This window comes from Colobus angolensis, unplaced genomic scaffold (assembly GCF_000951035.1).
Source record: "Colobus angolensis palliatus isolate OR3802 unplaced genomic scaffold, Cang.pa_1.0 Scaffold27, whole genome shotgun sequence".
NCBI lineage: Eukaryota > Metazoa > Chordata > Mammalia > Primates > Cercopithecidae > Colobus > Colobus angolensis.
In genome coordinates this window covers 4,397,216-4,414,185 of record NW_012115932.1, presented here as the reverse complement: position 1 = coordinate 4,414,185, position 16,970 = coordinate 4,397,216, and the positions used below count along the sequence as shown (strand labels likewise).

Sequence of the window (16,970 nt, the reverse complement as noted above, 5' to 3'; positions counted from 1 at the left end):
TAGGGGAGGGATAGCATTAGGAGAAATACCTAATGTAGATGATGGGTTGATGGATGCAGCAAGCCACCATGGCACGTGTATACCTACGTAACAAACCTGCACATTCTGCACATGTAGCCCAGAACTTAAAGTATGATAATGAAAAAAATGCATTTTAATTTAAAAACAATGAGAGCAAATGACAAAAAATGCAAAATGAGATGTTTAACTAAATTGAAATATATCAGTACTCATAGCAGATGTAAGTAGATTAAATTCTTCCTCTAAAAACAAAAATTACAGATTGGATTTTTTTTCATCCAGCAAAAATAAGAAATGGACAAATTCACAATCATAGTTTAAGATTTTCATACAACTCGATAAGAAACCGGTATAGATCAAATAGACAAAAAAAATAGAAGGGGTATAGAAACTTTTAATAAATTATGTTTGATCTGATATATAAAACTTTGCTCAAAACAGATAACAAATTTTTTGCAAACATACACAGATAATTTGCCAGAGAGATCATTGTAAATCAAAGGAATTTGAAAGAAAAAAAATCATAAAGTTTATGTTCTCTGACAAGTTATTTAAATTAGAAACCAGCAATAAACAGGTAGCCACATAAAACCCAACAAGCTTAGAAATTTCAAAATGTACTTCTAAACAACTTATGAAATAAAGAGTAAATCATGATGGAAATTCTAAATACCTCTTGCCAAATGACTATAAACATATTAGTACTTTTAATGGCAAAATCCATGATTACTTATGTACTAACATAAGGATTAGAAAGCCCCTAGGGTGGGGGTGGGGTGCTCTCCAGCCCCAGAAAATCAATAATGATCTGTCTTAAGTAGAAGCAGTAATTCCTTTCCCTTCAGCAGTGATTGGTCCAGGGTGGGCACATGATCCAGCTCTTAGCCAATGAGAGGTCAAGGGAAATCTGTTTTTTTATTATTATTATTATTAATAAGATAGAGTCATAAGGTAAAAGCCTTTTATCCCACCTTTTGCTTCCTGCTTTTGTCAGTGCCCTGTGACCAAATGATGTGTGGCACTGCAGCCACTGTTTTGGGCAATGAGTTTAAAGACAAAGTCAACTACTGCTGGAGATCCCAGAGCAGAAAGATGAGAAGAGCCTGGATTCTTGGACACATTGAGCCCCTAGATGCCCACCTTCAGATGTTTTGCTATAAAAGATGATATTTCTTCTTTGCTTAAGCCGCTGTCAGACACACTGTCACTTGCAGTTGAAAATATTATAATAAATGCCATCACATTCCCAGTGCCATATTCCTCAGATTACCTTCTGAGAAGGAAACTAAAGCTAGCAAACCCTCGAAGGTACAGGGATCAGCATTACAGCTGAGGTGTCTGGACTTTTCCTGGGAGGGAAATGTGTTCAGAAGATCCTCCCATCTCCAATGTGCCAACATCTACCTATGATACTTACCTCTCCCTTGCTTCACATCCTACCACGGCTCCCCATCGCTCTTAGGACAGAGTCCAAACTCCTCACTTATGGGCCTGTAATATCTGGCTCCTGCTGGCCCCCTGGCATCACCAGTGACGCTTTCTACTTCATACTTAGACCCCAGCCAGACCAAGCTACTTTTAGTTCTCGAATACCCTATCTCACTTCTAGGCCTCTGCATTTGCTAATTTCTCTCCCATTTCATCTGGCTCTCTCTTCGTCCTTCAGGCCTCATCTCAAATGTTGCCTCCTCCGAAAGGCCTTCCTTGGTGTCTAGGCTGGATTCTCTAACCCCTTGGGGCTCCCATTGTGCCTTGTGATTTCTCTTAATAAACACTTATTGAACTGGATTGTGATTGTTTTCATAACTGCTCTGCACTATGCTGCTTCCAGCTCTCTTTCCTAACGTCTGGCCCTGATTACCAAATGTGAGCTTAGGCTCATGGCCAGATTCTTGGCTGTAGACTCAAAGACAACTGCTTCCCATAGACCTATCCATCACTTTTTTGCAGTCACGTCTGCAGTTGGATGTGCTTGGTTTCTCAATGTGGTGACTTTTATCCTTTAAGTCCTCTTCTGGGCTTCACTTTCTCACTCCTCTCACAATTATGGGAGGTCTAGTCCCTGTAGTAAATCTCTTATCCTAGAGGCTCGCAGTAACTCTGCCCCCCGATTGATACACAATCCAGAGCAGACACTGTCTCCTGGTTTTGGAAATGGAGACATGACCCAGAATCCCATCCAGACAATTCTACCCCACCCCATTCACAGCGATTGGTTCAGGCATGTACATATGACCCAATCCTGGTCAATGAGATGCTGCCTTAGGATTTTTGTTGGAAAACCAGAGCAATCTTTCAGCTGTGGTTGCTGAGCCAGTTGTTTGGAAGCCTGGAGCAACTGGCAATTTCTTGCCATAATGTAGAAAGGACTACTGGAGGATGAGGCCAACAGAGAAGAAAGCAGGATGAAGAAAGGGAGAGGTGCAGATTCCATGTGACATTGCTGAGTGCCTGCATCCAGCTTTGCCTGAAGCTAATCTTACCTCTAGGCTTATTATAGCTCAATTCAGTCATAGCTGGTTTTTTGTACCATCTAGTCAAAAGAGCCTGGCCAATGCGTGAACAAGAACTATCTGTTAAATAAATGAATCTCAAATTGACTGTGGCTATTTAGGGATTTTTTTTTAATTTATTTAATCCATTGTTTTCTTTTTAGAAGAAAAAAGATTTAGAGGGTCGGTGTTATATAAAAAATGAATCCTAGATAGAATCCTAGGAAGGGATTTTAATAATCATTTAATCCCACACTTTTTATAATTACAGATAGGGAAATTGAGGCTCAAAGAGGGCATCTAACCTGCCAGGATCACATGGCCAGGTAGAGAATGTGTAATCTGAATATGCTCATAAGGAAACATCAGACAAATGCAAAACGAGCATTAATCTTTCTTGAAAGAAAAAGGCGGCAGGTAGGGTGAGAGTATTCCAGTATTTTTCAAAAATGTCAATGCCATATAAAACCAAAGGCTATGAAATATTCCAGATTAAAGGAGACTAAGGAGACATGAAAACCAAATGTAATATATGACCCTAAACTGGATTCTGTACTGAAGGGGAAAAAAAAGCACACACCATTAGAACATTATTGGATTAACAAAATATGAATATAAAAAATTTTAGCTATGTTAAATTAATTTTAGCAATGTTAAGTTTGGTAAAATTTACCAAAATGCAGTCAAGATCACTCAGCAAGCCTGAATAAGCCAAATCCTATCCCCAAAAACATTAGACCCAAAGGATTTAAAATTTGATCAAACTTGTAAAGAACAGGTGATCTCTATTTTATATCAATTTTTTCATGGAATAAAAAAATAGAAAAAGATAAGTGTCTTAGTCGGTTTATGCTACTGCAACAGAGCACCTGAGACTGGGTAATTTACAAAGAATAGAAATGGATTTCTCATAGTTCTAGGGGCTTATAAGTCCAAGATCAAAGCACCAGCAGGTTCAGAGTCCAGTGAGGGCTGCTCCCTGCTTCAAATGGTGTCCTCTTGCTGCATCTTTGGGAAGGGCACAAATAAAAGGTGAATGCTGTGTCCTGACAAGGCAAAAAGAGATGAAATGAACACTGTGTCCGCATATGGTGGAAGGGCAAAAAAAGCACTAGGATGCTTCCATCATCCTCTTTTATAAGAGCGCTAATTCATTCATGAAGGAAGATCTTTCATGACTTAATCACTTCCAAAAGGCCCCTCCTCTAAATACTATCACAGTGGGTATTAGGTTCCAACACACGAGTTTAGAGGGGCACCTACATTTAAACCATAGCAATAAGCAATTTGTTTTTCATGGCTAAAATAACTGATATCAGAATGGGCATAGGCAGTTTAAGGAAAGAAAATTACAGACCAATCTCACTAATTAACATAGATGTAGAAAAAAAGAATTCTTTTTTGAGATGGAATCTCAGTCTTGTCACCCAGGCTGGAGTGCAGTGGCGCAATCTTGGCTCACTGCAACCTCCGCCTCTGGGTTCAAGTGATTCTCCTGACTCACCCTCCCGAGCAGCTGGGATTATAAGTGCACAGCACCACGCCTAGCTAATATTTTGTGTTTGCAGTAAAGACAGGGTTTCATCGTGTTTCCCAGGCTTGTCTTGAACTCCTGACCTCAAGTGATCCATCCACCTTGACCTCCCAAAGTGCTGGGATTACAGGCGTGAGCCACCGCACCCAGCCAGATGTAGAAAATTCTAAATAAAATACTGACAAGTCATTTTGGGAGTGTGTTAAAGATAATAAAGCATAACCAAGGAACTTCCCTATCCTGTTAGTAGATCATAAATTCTGAAGGGCTATTTGAAAACACCTAGAGGAATTTAAAGGACTCATGCTTTTTGGCACAATTATAAGTACATACCTCAGAAACACTCTTGCACACATATATATGGAGACATGTACAGGGCTGTTACATCATTCTTAATAGCCAAAAGGGGGGCCCAAATGTTCATCGATGAGAAAAATAAGTTGTGGCATGTTCATACTGTATAATAGTTAAAATGAATGTGCTAGAGCTATGTCTTTCAACATAGATAAAACTTTAAAGCGGTGATCCCCAACCTTTTTGGCACCAGGGACCAGTTTCATAGAAGACAATTTTTCCATAGAATTGCGGGGTGGAGGTGGTTTGGAATGAAACTGTTCCACCTCAGATCAGGCATTTGAGTCTCATAAGGAGCATGCAACCTAGATCCCTCACATCCACAGTTCACAATACGGTTCTCATGCTCCTATGAGAATCTAATGGCACCACTAATCTGACAGGAGATGGAGCTCAGGCTGTAATGCTCACTCGCCAGCCACTCATCTCCTGCTGTGTGGCCCAGTTCCTAACAGGCTATGGACTGGTACTGGTCCATGGCCCAGGAGCTGGGAACCCCTTCTTTAAAGTATAAAATCAAGTGAAAAAAAGCTGCAGAATTGTCTTTGTCTTCTCAGGCTGTCCTAACAAATACCATAGACTGTGTGGCTTAAACAACAGACTTATTTCTCATGGTTCTGAAGGTAGAAGCCCAAGGATCAGTGCAGCAGCTGATTCAGCATCTGGTTCCGGCCCTCTTTCTTCCAGGACAGCTGCCTTCCAGCTATATTATCACTCACATGGCTGAATGAAAGAAGGATCAAATCTCTCATGTCTTTTCTTATAAGGGCACTAATCCCATTCATGGGGGCCCTCCCTAATCACCTTCAAAAGGCCCCATATCCAAATGCTATCACATTGGAGATTAGGGCTTAAACATTATTAACTTGGGAGTAGGGGGACATAAACATTCAGCCCATACAAAAAGGATGCATATATGATAAAGAAAAAAAGCATCCATAAACGTGGGTAAACGTGTACATGTGTATGAAACATGTCAGACTGATACTGAATTTGTGTTCAAGATTAAAGAGGTCATTTGCAAGAGATATACCCTTGCTTTAACTGTATCTATAAGACAATCTTTCCATAAAATCTGAAGTAAATATAAGATTAAAACTGATGAAGCTGAATGTTGGGTGTATGAGGTTTATTGTCTGTATGCTCGAAATATTTCACAGTAGTTTAATTACACTTTTAAAAAACTAGTCCAAGATATTTTCCAAAAGGAACTCTCCTCTCTATGACTCTCTTAATCATTAGATTTTTTAAAACCATTCAAAAAGTTTAATGCCCTGAAAGGTTTTTAATCAGGCCTCAACATTGTATTAAATGAGTGGTGAGACTAAAGATTCTGTATTCTGATTGAACACTCAGTCCTCTTTCTCAAAGCACTGAAGCCGTCTGCTTTAAAAGAGAAAAAGTACTCTTTTAGCACTATTAACCCATGTAATGTATCTTCAGACTAGGTACCCTGAGTAGTTACTGGTGATTTCTGGTGATTTGGGGAAAGGAGTCAGCTACTAAAATAGTTATGAAAAGTATGCTTCCGTTTTGAAAGTAGTTGAAGCAGGAAGAGAATCTATTTCTTCCCTGGGTAGAAATTTAACAAGAATTTTAAGAGCTTTGACAGTTTCAGTCCCCATTAAAGCAATTGAAAAAGTTAGCTAATTGCTTTCTTCTTCAGAAACTGGCGCTAGGTTATTTAGATCACATCCCTCACTGAGAACAACAAAAAATACTGGATAACTTTAAAAAAGGGGAAAAAAAAAAAAAAAACTCTAAAAGCATGAGCAAGCTGACAAGTAAGCAATGACCAAACCTCGGGGAAAGGGAGATGCTAGAAAAGCAAACTGAGCCAATGCCTTTCTTAAGGGTATTGGCAACTCTCCCAGAAATGAACTTTTGTTTTGGCAGACTTGATTGAGCAAAAGGTTCAGAAATCAATACCTAGACTCCTAAGCTGGGAGTCTAAGAGACAACATTAAAATAGGATCCCAGGCCGGGCGTGGTGGCTCAAGCCTGTAATCCCAGCGCTTTGGGAGGCCGAGACGGGCGGATCACGAGGTCAGGAGATCGAGACCATCCTGGCTAACACGGTGAAACCCCGTCTCTACTAAAAAAAAATTTTAAAACTAGCCGGGCATGGTGGCGGGCGCCTGTAGTCCCAGCTACTCAGGAGGCTGAGGTGGGAGAATGGCATAAACGTGGGAGACGGAGCTTGCAGTGAGCTGAGATCCGGCCACTGCATTCCAGCCTGGGCGACAGAGCAAGACTCTGTCTCAAAAAAAAAAAAAAAAAAAATAGGATCCCAAAGGCTATGACTTCAGGGTAAGGACATACTCAAAACTATACCCAATTATACCCCTTCCCCAGCTGAGACTGCAGAGATTTTTTTTTCCTCTGTGCTGAAAAGAACAGAAATAATCAGCACCAATTTGCCCTGGGGAAATTGTGACCACAGACTGGCCTTGGGTACATATGTAGCCCAGGTTCATATCACCTGTGTGAGCCAAACTCTCACCTATGAATTCAACTTGAAGTGCCTCAAGATTAGCAGTGCCCAACGATTGCAATACACACACACACACACAGGCATGTACACAATTCCTTTCTAGAGAAAGTTACCTTTATTCTAAGCCTCAAGTTGTATCTAACTTTGAGCACAATAAGCACATTCAAAAATAATGAACCTCATAAAAGAATGAGTCCATGAGTGTAAAACCAAATATCAGAAACAAATATTTTAGAAACTGGAATTATCAAATATAAATAAAAGGAAAAGCTATGTTTACTATGTCTAAAGAAATAAAGAATATGCTTTAAAATATCTGCAGGGATTGGTAAACTATATAAAGCAACCTAGCAGATTTGAAAAATCAATAGAACATTTAGAAATAAAGACTACAGTAAGTTTCAATGGTTGGCTAAGTAGAAAATTAGATATAGCTAAGGGAAGAATTATTGAATTGGTCAAAAGGAGCGTTCAGACTATAAAACAGGAAAAGTAATGAAAATTATAGAAGCTATATTAAAAAAATAGAATGATATTTTAAGTGATCTGACATACATTTAATCAGAGTCTCAGAAATGAGAGAGGGAATGAAATACAGGCAATCTTTGAAAAGATTGTGATGAGAATTTTGCTGAAGTGATCAAAGATTCAAGCTCAGCAAAATCCAAGCAAGATAAATAAAAAGAAGTTCATACTTATTCTGTCATACGAAACTGTAGAACAAAAAAGAAAAAAAGTTATAAAAGTAAGCAGACTTTAAGAGATAAAGATTTCCTTCTAAGGAAGAACGGGTAGAGATTAATAACTTTTCAATAGTAACAATGAAAGCCAGAAGACAGTGGAAAGCATATTAAGCACATTGAAAGAAGTAGCTGCCTAACAAGAATTCCATATTCATCAAAAGACGAATTCCAAGAATATCAATGAAATAAAGCATCAGACAGCATATCACTATCAGACTCCCAGAAGGACATTTTACAGGATGTACTTAGAAAGAAAGATACCTCAGGTGGAGGGTCCAAGGAATGAAGGCAGGAAACGTGATAAGCACGTGAGTAGACCTTAGTGAGTACTGACCATACAAACAATAATGCTGGTGACTTGAGTGATTTTAAAAGATGACAGAATTTAAACAGCAGCAAAAGCACATTAGCCAGGAGGGATGTAAAGAGAGTTAAAGTGCTCTAAATCTCGTGTGTAATTCAGGAGGATGGAAAACTAGTTGTAAGCTTTAGACTGCAGTAAGTTTGCTTGTTTAGACTGCAGTAAGTTTGCTTGTTTTCACTTATTGAGTAATCACTAAAAGAATAGGAATGGAATATATAACTTCCCAACTAGGAAAGAAGGAAAACAAAATTATACAAAACAGTCTATATGTTTAAAAGAACAATAGAACGACTATAGTTAACATTAGCCAATTGTGTATTTCAAAATAGCTAGAGGAGAATAATTTGAATACTCCTAGAATAAATAAAAGAAATATTTAAAGTCATGGATGTTATGATTATCCTAATTATATATGAATATACCAAATTATTGCATGTATCCTGAAAATATGTACATCTAATATCAATTTTTAAAATTAAATAAAAATAAAAGACAACAAGAATGGGAAAAGAAAAGCACAAACCAGGCAGGACAAAATACAATAAAAAAAAAAAAGAATACTGCACTGCTTTGAAAATGAATAAACTACTGCCATGTGGAAAAAATGGGCTCGTCACACAAACATAATATTGAGGGGAAAAAAACAAAAAGTCATACAAAACATGATTCTGTTTATCCATTTAAAAACAGGCTATGTAGGAAAACCTAGATAGGCAGTAAACCTACAATGGATAGCACAGAAATTGTCACCAAAAGCAGGGGTGAGACAGAAGAATAGGGTCTTCTGGGGTATGTGTGTTCAATTCTACGTGGCAGCAATCTGGGTGTTTGCTTTATAATGATATATTAAGCTGCACCCTTTTTTGAATTTTGTATGTGTTGCATTTCAAAAATAGTTTGAAACAAAGTTAACCAAGTAGTTTGATTACCCTGCCTCCTAATCTCAGCTTACCTTCAACAGTGTTTGCTTCTTTCCCTCCACAGACCATTTTCCACGGAGTCGTGCTTCTCGGCAGCTTCCTGATGTACTTTCTGGTATCCCTCCTGTACAATGCCACCTGTGTCACCTGCAACAGCCCCACCAATCCCTACTGGGTGATGGAAGGCCAGCTATCAAACCCCACTTTCTACCTCGTCTGCTTTCTCACACCAGTTGTTGCTCTTCTCCCAAGGTTTGAGCACTGGGGCTGTATTTCTTTCCTAAAATTACCAATCTCCCTTTAATAAGATATTTTTAAAACCCAAGAGTCAGGAGTTTGGCTTCTGCTGGGATCCTTGAGGCTACTGTTTCAGAAACAGAGAGTTGGGACAGAAAGAACAGTGAACGACCAAGGAGGCAAATAACATGGACTACATGGACTGTGGTCCCAGGTTAGCCACAAAGTAGAGAAGTCACCAAATCAGTGGGACCTCAGTTGTGACATCTATAAAATGGGAGTATCAATTCCTACCCTCCTGCCTTACAAATTTGTTTGTGTGATAAGGAATTATTTTGAGAAGCTCTATGGTCCTTTTTTGTATTAGTCCAGGAGTCTCATACTCAAATGCCTACAGGGACAGGCCAGCAAGTTCAGCAAGCCAGATGGAGTACAGACACTGGAAGAAAGAGCTTCTCAGCTTCTATCATGGACACAAGGAAAGATCAAGTCAAACATTTCAGAGCTTCAGCGTTTTCCCAGAAATTCAAATTTTGCATGAAATTGCCAACGTTTAAGTATTATTCAAATTTGTTTAAACACACACTTTCCATACAAGACCTGTATTAGACAAATTATCCATGCCCAGGGACTATGTCAGATATTTCCAAGTTAAACCCTCTACAGTAAATGTACCTTTTCCAGAAAAATAGCAACAGCAACTATAAATGCCTTGCCTTTCCTTGGAGCTCACTCTTGACATAGGCTCTCCCATCTAGTCTCTCATTTTGTTTTTGCCATGAGCTAAGTGTTGGGCAGAGCTATGGTTCTAGTACCCCGCTCATGGGACAGCTGAAGTACCAAGAGGGACCAGAATGTGTTCACAGGCCTACCACCGATCATAGTGGGAGCTAGGTTCTCCCAACTCAAAGGCCGGTGTTCTATTCTGCAGCCCACACTCTCTAGTCAGAGCAGTGAACTTGACGATGATGTGCCCACAGGCAAGACTTAGCCTCTTTCCATCTCTAGGATCTCACCACTCTGAACATCGCAATCAAGCCATTTTATCATTTTAAGCGATAGCAAATAGACAATTATATAAAACTTTTTTTATCCCAAAATTAGATACCCAACAACAGGCCTTACTTTCTTTAATAAGTTTGGTGGTTTGCTTAACCTAGTTTCTCTTGCCCCTAGGTTCTCTTGCCCCTAAGTTCTCTGTCTTCTAACTCTATGCTGTCTCCATAAACAGCAATAACTGTCATGGATTTAAAAATTATTTTTAGCAGACGACTCTTCATCATAAATTCTCAGCCCAGACCTCTCTTATGAATTCCAGACACATCTTTCTAGCTACCCATTCATCACCTCCACTGGGCATATTAAGTCTGAGGAAACTGGGAGACATTCCTAATTGAATTCATGATTCCACCCTCTATCACCAGCACCACCCCAGAAATCTGGGTATCTCTCCAGAGTTTCTTTCAGCAAATGCTACCCACTTAGGACAAAGGCAGGCCCCGAGGAATTATTCTTGACATCACCTGCTAACCTATGCCCATGTCTAGCCTTTCACCAAATACTGACAGTTCTATCCACTATTTATTTCTCACACTCATCTATTTCCATTTCTACAGCCACTGCTACCAATAGACTATTACCCTTTCACCCCAAATTATTTCAGTAGTCTCCTATTAGATCTTACTCTTGTCCATTATCGTTGGCTCAAAGTGTGATGTCACCTATTTATAACCCTCCAAGGGCTTCCCAAGACCTCTACAGTAAAGCACAAAAACCATAAACCTGGCCCACAATTCCTCCCTGCTCTGCTTGTGCCAACCCCTGCTGGGTTATATTCCCCTACTCTTATCACCACTCCGCAAGCTTCAGCCATCATGCCTAGGTTTTGATTCTCATCCCCTCGGCATGGCTACCTCCTATGCATCCTGCAGTTTTCAGCTTTAAAAGGTTACTCTATGTAAACCTTTCCCCAAGCCACCACCTCCCTCCTCCATTCATTTTTTCAGCAAATACTTTTCAAATCCCCACAATGGGCCAGGCCCCCAAAGGATTAAGCCATGAACACAAAAGACAAGTTTTTTGCTGTCATGTAACATGTGAATCTAGTTATAAATGGAGGGGGCATTTCCTCAAGGAAGAAACATTTCAGGGCTGATAGGGTATGGGTTTGAGAAATACATAGCGGGTGGAACTGTCAGCACTTCCTTCCTTGAGGAAGAAACACTTAATTTTAGTGATCAGGTGTTTGACACTCTCATTACCTTCTCCATTTATAACTATATTCACATGTTACATGACAGCAAGGACCTTGTCTTTCCTGTTCATGGCTTAATCCCTTGGGGCCTGGCCCATTGTGGGAACTTGAAAAGCATTTGTGGAATAAACCAATAGAGGACGAAGGCAGTGGCTCGAGAAAAAGGTTTACACTATGAAAATTCCAGTTTTGAAGCAAAAAGTCAAATATTTCCTGGGACACATACATGGCCCTACTACCTCACTGGGTGAGATGTGAGAGAATGAAAACAATTTATCTGGTTCCATGAGATCTACTGTAATTTTCAGAAATCTCTTGCCCACTGGCAGGGGTTGGCTGGGCAGGGGTGGGAGGGTCACCCTGCAGCTTTTAGACATAGTGGAAGAATAGGAGCCTTCCTGCTTATAAGACTTCAGACAAAAAATTTTTAAAGACTATCTTTGGGAATGACCTTAGATGTCCTCCAGGCCAGATAGATTACTTTTTAGATAAGGCAACGGACATCTGGAAAGTGGATGTGAGTTGCCCACTGCCACGGCTTGTGTATATTTTCTCCATACACCACATAGTTTTATTCACATTCTTACCCCTTTCCTTGCCTACACTTTGAACAGAGAGAAGATTCTAAACACAGATAAAGACTTCCAATTCCAGGCTGGGCACAGTGGCTCACACCCATAATCCCAGCACTTTGGGAGGCCGAGGCGGGCGGATCACAAGGTCAGGAGATCGAGACCATCCTGGCTAACACAGTGAAACCCCGTCTCTATTAAAAATGCAAAAAAAAAAATTAACCAGGCGTGGTGGTGGATGCCTGTAGTCCCAGCTACTCAGGAGGCTGAGGCAGGAGAATGGCGTGAACCCGGGAGGCAGAGCTTGCAGTGAGCCGAGATCGCGCCACTGCACTCCAGCCTGGGTGACAAAGTGAGACTCCATCTCAAAAACAAAAAAAGACTTCCAATTCCAGAGTCTACTACAGACTGTATGCAGCTTGGCAGGGGTATAAAAACCTTGAGTCAGTCAACAAGGAGATCTGTTAACATCTCAGGAGACTTTGGGAATCTCACCTTACCTCTTGGGGCCCCTATTTCTTTATCTGGCAAATTGTGGTAATAGGATGACACTGTCAAGTCAGCAAGGCCCACAGATTCAAGAAAAGAATGTGGATTCTAAAACTATTTTAAAATCATCAAGTTTTACAAAGGCTTAACATGATACAGCAATTAAATTTGCCTAAATTGGAGTAGCCCAGAAATAGAATGGACTGCTTTGTGCATGGCAAATAAGAGACAAGTCTTTGGATTCAGAGTGTGTGGTTCTGACCATAGCTCAATCACTGTGTGGCTGTGGACAAATCATTAAATCTCTCAGTCCCTCAGTTTCCTTATCTGTACTCAGAGGCAAACAAAAGTAATAACCGCATGGGATTGTTGGGAAAATAAAATGAGTTAATGATGCATAAAGCACTTAGAATAGTCCTGGTGTATAATAAATGTTAACTGTTATGTTTTGTTGTTATTTTGTTGTTGAGCTACCCAAGACTAGAGGTGCTCAGGCATGGATTTAATAGCTAGGAGTGCAGTAAAGAGGATCTTGCAGGGAGCTGGATTCTAAAGACCATCTTTTAATGCTGAAGTTTTTGAAGTAATAGAAATCAGAAATATCTTTATTCTGTTATTTCCCACCAGATACTTTTTCCTGTCCCTACAAGGAACCTGTGGGAAGTCTCTAATCTCAAAAGCTCAGAAAATTGACAAACTGCCCCCAGACAAAAGAAACCTGGAAATCCAGAGTTGGAGAAGCAGACAGAGGGCTGCCCCTGTCCCCGAAGTGGCTCGACCCACTCACCACCCAGTGTCATCTATCGCAGGACAGGACTTCAGTACCAGCACCCCAAAGAGCTCTAACCCTCCCAAGAGGAAGCACATCGAAGAGTCAGTGCTCCATGGACAGAGATGCGGCACAGAGCGCATGAGGGATGACTCATGCTCAGGGGACTCCTCGGCTCAACTCTCATCCGGGGAGCACCTGCTGGGGCCTAATAGGACAATGGCCAACTCAAGAGGACAGACTGATATGTCCCGGTGCTCAAAGAGGGGCAGCCATCGCCGATCCCAGAGTTCACTGACCATATGAGGAGCTGCAGAAATCCGTACAAACTCAACAGAGGCCACTCAATCACTGGCCCACATAACCCTTGACCCCTTCCTCTTCACAGAGGAAACAACGTGTCAGTCTTATTCTTTTTTTCTCCAACAACCTTGACTTCCATGGAGGAAGCGCTGGCCCCAAGGGGTTTGACACAAAGACTGGAAACCCAGTCGGCCTTTAGTTTTCTGCTGCTGCCAGGCAGCACATTTTGCAAACAATTTGGAGAAGGAGGTTGTTTTTGTTGCACTGAGTTCTCAAATTGGTTTAGCCCAAAGCTATTCCTCTGACCCTCTAGATAAGTGTAGCCTACAACCCAATGCAACTGGGCCATAAGTTTCCAAGATTCCAAGAAGTGTATCAACCCAGGCAATATCTCAGGATATGGAAGTTTCTGGGCTTCTTTACCCCTCAGTGCCTAGAGTTAAAGTTTCATAAGAGACTTGCACACATAAAGGCTTCATCTCGAGTATATTTTGGTGACGGCCTAGTTGGGATTAACATCCCTTCCGTGCACAGCGAGTTGGTTCTGTCTTTTGTCTGTAAGCCAAAGAAAAGCCACTTCTAAAAAGCTACTACTAAAAGCCAGAAAGAAAAGTGGATTTGAACTCAGTGTCACAGACTCTTCTGAGGGTTGTAGGGTCACAGCTAGTGTAAGAGGCATGAAGAATAGACATGCAAAAGGGAACAGGTGCACCAGAGACGCCTGTTTTGACTGACAGGCCATATGTCCCACCATCTGGGGAATCTGACAAGAGGACATAGGTGGCACTCTTTTTTAAAAGCTATTTATTGTATTTATTTTTAAATAAAATTACCCATCCTCATTCAGCTCTTAGAACAAAAGGAAAAAAACCTGTAAATCAGGAGATATAAGCACATCTGCACCGAGAATAGGCCCATATGATAAAGCAACCCTGAGCTTAAACAATGACATTTTCAAGGGTAGAGCTCATATGAAACCCCACTCAGCTTATTCCAGAATACCACCCTCTGGAAGACACTGGCCTGCTTCAGAGGAGTCAGAGGAAGTGTCACTTCATAGGGAAAAGAAGTATTATATAGACTTCCTATCCCTAGAGGTTATAGATGTCAAATATATAAAAGAGCTCAAAACAGTGTTAAAAGAATGAACAGTAGAATTTTAATAGGCTGTCAAGAGAAGCCAGGTCTGCTGTGGGAAAGAATAGCCTAACCCTAGTCTTGTAAAATAAGCCAGAAAGGGTGCTGAGCCACCTTAAGCTAGTACCTATATAGTAGGCAAAAAGGACAGAAATAGATGCAATTAAGTGTGGCGAGTCTTTGAGCCTATGAGTCATGCCATCAGCCACAATTTGACCTATCACTCGAGAACCTCCTCAGCAAAGATGCCAGAAAACATTCAATCAAGTTGGCAAATGGCACGGGGAGATGGCCTTCTGACCATCTTTCTGACAAACCTGGACTGGAAGGGCCATTTGCAGCACCTTCCTGGAGCCAATATACTGTTTCACTGCCTCTGCCACATAATGATGTCAGCACTAGCCAGCTGGTGGGTATTTGGAGGAATCCTGCATGAGGATTGCCCACGAAGGGACAGGTACACATACCAGGCAAAGTGATGATGATGTGAATTGTTCCCAGTGAGGGGACTGAGTCAAAACTTGGATCTCAGGCACCCCAATGTTTCCTCCAAACAATTTCTGGCTAATACTAAAAGCCAGAAAGAACAGTGGTCTCAGGAGATCTGAGTTTGAATCCTTGCTCTGCCTCCATTCTCTCTAGGATGCAGGCAGCTTGAAGCAGGATGCCACACCTGCAAGTTGGTTAGAATTGCCTTTCTTCTAACTTGACATAGGTATTAAGTCAAAATTACATGAAACCCAGTGGTAAAAAGCCTCTGAAAGCTGTAACACCCTCAGTAATAACAAAGGGATTTTTATTTCAGAGCTAAGGGGAAAAGAGATTGAGAAGCTGAAAAAAAATTATGTCTGATTCTTTTCCTAAGTTCCAAACTATAGCCAACATTTTGATGCTGCTGTTTTTCTTGTATGACCAACCATCCCAGTTTGCCTGGGACTTTCTCCTTTTTAGAGTCTCAAATCCTAGGAAATTGGAACAACTGATACAACTGGTCACCTACTCTTGCCCCTCTGTAAATCAAGCCAACTGTGACCATCCAAAGTGCCAACTTACAGGGAAAAGTTATAACAACTATTCCCCTATAACATAATGCTAATGATTGTACTTAGTACATTTTTATACTTTTATGATATTTTACTGATTGGAAATATGTCATCCTTTATTAAAATTAAACGTGGTTTTCCATAGTTGCCTGCCAACCTAAGTTCATATTATTATTCTTTTATATCATTATCACTACTTCTGAAGACTTTCTCATCCCCCCATCCTCTTCTGCATTCATTCATTCATTCATTCATGTATCTGTCCAATAAATTTCTGTTAAGCCCCTACTAGATGCCTGACAATGTGCAAGGGGCTGTGAGGAGCTCAATCTGACTCTGAGAAGCTCACATATTTGTCGAGAATCCAACGCCACCAACCCCCACTGAAAGTATAGAGTATCAGGAACATATTCGGCTATTGGACCCAACATGAAAATATGACAAATCAAAAGGGCTGTAAGAATTAGAAGCAGCACGTGTAGTCTAGAACTCTAACCTGGCTACTCCTCTCCTCTTGGAAGCCCAGCACCAACCTCAAATCAAGACTGATTTGGTCCAGCACCAACCTCAAATTGAGACTGATTTGGGTGCCTCTTTTTATTCAATCAGTATCAACTAAGTGCCTGTTGGACATAGCACTGTGATAGGCAGCAAGGATAAAATAGGGAAGAAAAACAGGCCTAGTTCCTGCCCTTAAAATTCCTAATCTAGAAAGCAACACAGATAATATTAAGGAAGTCAGTCAATGTGATATTACATACTATGAAAGGAAGCAAGAATGGAGATGAAGGGAGAGGAAGGGTTCCCAGGATAGTCAGAGAAGGCTTCTCCAAGAAGGAGACATTTCAGCTGAGACCTCAATCATGAGAACAAGACAACAAAGAAGGGCCCTTTCAGAGAATTAAGTACAAAAGCCCCAAAGAAGAGGTTGTCGTATTTAAGGAAAAGGAAGGAGGATGGTGTGGCTAGAAGCCAATAAGACAGGAGGTGCTACAGGATCACGTTAGTAGTAACGACTGTATTTGCTTGCTGTGTGCTAGGTGATGGTCTAAGCACACATCGTCATGGAAACCTCACAGCAGCTTTATAAGGTAAGGGTAGTTACTCTCCCCTATTTCAGTTAGCTTCTGCTGCATAACAAACCATCCCACATAACTTGGTAAATTAATGCAGCAATCATTTCTGTGACCATGATGCTGTGTGTAGGCAACTTTGACTGGACTCCTCCAGGACATCTCACCTCT

General features: G+C 40.8%; 1 protein-coding gene across 1 annotated transcript in view; it reads left to right on the top strand.

Annotated features, from left to right (window-relative positions):
• The window catches only part of ATP10B (ATPase, class V, type 10B), a 283,845-nt gene extending 267,963 nt beyond the window's left edge, over positions 1 to 15,882 (top strand). The window contains exons 25-26 of the mRNA XM_011947712.1: positions 8,987 to 9,174; positions 13,102 to 15,882. Of these exons, the coding sequence (XP_011803102.1) occupies positions 8,987 to 9,174; positions 13,102 to 13,549 (636 nt within the window). The 3' untranslated portion in view covers positions 13,550 to 15,882. The remainder of the gene's footprint in view (positions 1 to 8,986; positions 9,175 to 13,101) is intronic.
• The last annotated feature ends 1,088 nt before the right edge of the window (positions 15,883 to 16,970 follow it).